The 1,557-nt window shown below is 65.8% G+C and overlaps 1 protein-coding gene across 1 annotated transcript in view; it reads left to right on the forward strand.

The window, feature by feature from the left end:
• The first annotated feature begins 665 nt into the window (after positions 1 to 665).
• The window catches only part of LOC102036427 (ankyrin repeat domain-containing protein 34C), a 5,802-nt gene continuing 4,910 nt past the window's right edge, over positions 666 to 1,557 (forward strand). Inside the window, exon 1 of the mRNA XM_005424309.2 lies at positions 666 to 1,554. Coding sequence (XP_005424366.1) covers positions 796 to 1,554 — 759 coding nt within the window. The 5' untranslated portion in view covers positions 666 to 795. The remainder of the gene's footprint in view (positions 1,555 to 1,557) is intronic.

Raw genomic sequence — 1,557 nt, forward strand, 5'->3', positions numbered from 1 at the left:
TCCGGGGGCGCTCTGGGGGCACCGGCTGCTCGGGGCTCCAGGAGCACTCTGAGGAGTGAGACAGGGAGTGGGGGCAGCAGGAGTGGGTGGCAGCGGGATCAGTGGGGCGGTAGAAACACAATAGACAGCATGACTGTGGCTGCTTCTGCTTCCCTCCGGCAGTGAGGAGGCAGAGATCCCGGCTCCAGCCCAGGAAGCCATCAGGGAAGTTCACACAGGCTCCAGTGGGCATCGTGCTGTGGCCCTCCAGACACAGCACGCCGGTGGAGACCATCAGAAGCTCCCTGATCTCCTGGGGAACCCAAGGCATCCATCCGGGCAGCTGTGTGCACAAGGTAGGGGGACACGGTCACAGGGACTGTGGGACGGGGGGCAGCGCCCGGAGCTTGGCACCGCAGGACGGCAGGGACAAAGCAGCGGGGCTCACATCTTCTCCGTGGTTCCCCCACAGGGAAGCAGCAGCCATGGACGAAGCGACGGAGCTGGAGCTGGGGGGCAACTCCCTGCTGAAGGCCGTGTGGCTGGGAGCCATCAGGGAAGTTCACACAGGCTCCAGTGGGCATCGTGCTGTGGCCCTCCAGACACAGCACGCCGGTGGAGACCATCAGAAGCTCCCTGATCTCCTGGGGAACCCAAGGCATCCATCCGGGCAGCTGTGTGCACAAGGTAGGGGGACACGGTCACAGGGACTGTGGGACGGGGGGCAGCGCCCGGAGCTTGGCATCGCAGGACGGCAGGGACAAAGCAGCGGGGCTCACATCTTCTCCGTGGTTCCCCCACAGGGAAGCAGCAGCCATGGACGAAGCGACGGAGCTGGAGCTGGGGGGCACCTCCCTGCGGAAGGCCGTGTGGCTGGGCCGGCTGCGGCTGACCCGGCTGCTGCTGGAGGGGGGCGCCCACATCAACGAGAGCAACGACAAGGGCGAGACCGCCCTCATGGTGGCCTGCATCACCACGCACGTGGACCAGCAGGGCAGCCACAAGGCCAAGATGGTGAAGTACCTGCTGGACAACAGAGCCGACCCCAACATCCAGGACAAGTCTGGCAAGACGGCCCTGATGCACGCCTGCATCCGCGGGGCTGGGGGGGACGTGGTGTCCCTGCTGCTGGACAGCGGGGCAGACCCCAGCCTCGAGGACCACTCAGGAGCCTCAGCGCTGGTCCACGCCATCAACGCCGAGGACAAGGCTGTGCTGCAGCACCTGCTGAATGCCTGCAGAGCCAAGGGGAAGGAGGTGATTATCATCACCATGGACACATCAGCCTCTGGCACCAAGACTGCCAAGCAGTACCTGAACGTTGCCCCAGCGCTGGAGTTCAAGGAGAAGGCTCCCCTCGAGGAGAGCACAGCCCCCTCCAGTGCCCACCTGAAAACTCCCTCCTCAGCACCTTCCCCTGCCGAGAAGGAGAGCAGCACTCTCACCCCACACCCTTCTCAGACTGGGGACACTGAGCCCCCCTCCCCGGGCCAGCGAGCTGGCACTGCCCGGAGAGCCCAGCTGCCCCGGCTGAAGCGGCTGCGCTCGGAGCCCTGGGGTCTGGTGGCACCCTCGGTG

This window comes from Geospiza fortis, unplaced genomic scaffold, assembly GCF_000277835.1.
Source record: "Geospiza fortis unplaced genomic scaffold, GeoFor_1.0 scaffold2, whole genome shotgun sequence".
Lineage (NCBI taxonomy): Eukaryota > Metazoa > Chordata > Aves > Passeriformes > Thraupidae > Geospiza > Geospiza fortis.